Source organism: Triticum dicoccoides, unplaced genomic scaffold (assembly GCF_002162155.2).
Source record: "Triticum dicoccoides isolate Atlit2015 ecotype Zavitan unplaced genomic scaffold, WEW_v2.0 scaffold96057, whole genome shotgun sequence".
NCBI classification, from domain to species: domain Eukaryota; kingdom Viridiplantae; phylum Streptophyta; class Magnoliopsida; order Poales; family Poaceae; genus Triticum; species Triticum dicoccoides.
This window is the reverse complement of record NW_021313514.1, coordinates 6,666-7,963: the sequence shown is the minus strand read 5'-3', so window position 1 is coordinate 7,963 and position 1,298 is coordinate 6,666. Positions and strand designations below refer to the sequence as shown.

The 1,298-nt window shown below is 56.4% G+C and overlaps 1 protein-coding gene across 1 annotated transcript; it reads left to right on the top strand.

Annotated features, from left to right (window-relative positions):
- Positions 1-485: 485 nt before the first annotated feature.
- Positions 486-1,292, top strand: LOC119348526 (UDP-glucose flavonoid 3-O-glucosyltransferase 7-like; the record flags this gene model as incomplete). The annotated part of the gene is made up of 1 exon (XM_037616584.1): positions 486-1,292. A coding segment is annotated over exon 1 (721 nt), but the record flags the coding sequence as incomplete, so codon positions are not given.
- Positions 1,293-1,298: the final 6 nt, after the last annotated feature.

The window sequence follows — 1,298 nt, the reverse complement described above, 5'->3', positions numbered from 1 at the left end:
TGTTTTATGATTTTGCTAGTTGCCGATTGGATCTGAACGCTTTGGTTATTTTAGTGTTGGTGTTGGCTATGTGCAGAGACCAAGTGTGTGCTTATAATGTTTGCATCCTCTTGATGTTTTATTTTAAGCTAATAAAATTCACCCTTTGTAGAAAAAATAGGAGGGACACCGTGACTTGGCATCACTGTGTTTTGTCAAGTGAATCAGAGATCGATCCAAAGACCAAGCTGCTACTATCCTGCCTGTTCTCGACTGTTACTGAAACTGCTAATAATTCATCATACGACCAAAAGGTGCATCTTTTACAAGGGCGTACCTACCCGACTTATCACCGTAACAAATGAAGATGATTGGCGAGTGGCGACTTATCAACGTTGCTATTCTGTGCGATGATCGATCATGATCATGAGCAGCAGCAGCAGCAGCAGTGTCACCTGTCTGCCATGGTTCACAGTGCCCCCACCTCAATTGATTGGCATCCAGCTTTGCACTCTGCTCTGGTCGTCAAATACCACCGCATAAGGTTAAGAAGAGAGACAAATTGAGACCGGCGTGGCGTGGGAAGGCAGCCATGGCGGACAAGGACGAGGAGCAGCAGCAGCAGCAGCCGCTACACATCCTCTTCTTCCCCTTCCTCATCCCGGGCCACCTCATTCCGATGGCCGACATCGCCGTGGTCTTCGCGGCTCGCGGCGTCAGGTGCACCATCCTCACCACCCCCGTTCAGGCTTCCATCATCGGCTCCATCGTCGACCGCGCCAACAGCAACGACGACCTCTCTTCCCAGTCGGTCCATGTCGCCGTCGTGCCTTTCCCCGACGTCGGGCTCCCGCCGGCTGGCCAGCGCGGCACGGGCCTTGTATCCCAGGAAGATAAAGTGAAGTTCGGCCGGGCGGTGCAGCTGCTCCGGGAGCCCTTCGAACGGTTCCTGGCTGACAGCCATGCCGACCTCGACGCCGTGGTCTCCGACGGCTTCTACCACTGGTCCGTGGACGTCGCGGCTGAATACGGCGTGCCGCGTCTCATGTTCCTCGGCATGGGTGTGTTCGCCCGGTCCTGCTCCGAGCACGTGTTGTCGCAGGAGCATAGGCACAACCCCGACGGCGACGATCCTGATGCCGTCGTGTCGCTGCCGGGTCTACCGCACGGCGTGGAGCTGAGGCGGAGCCAGATGATGAAGGAGCCGCACTACCTGGAGTTCTTCCGGTGCGTCTATGCCGCAGGCCGGAGGAGCTACGGCGAGCTGTTCAACAGCTTCCAAGAGCTGGAGCGGGACAGCGCCGAGCACTACCGCACGA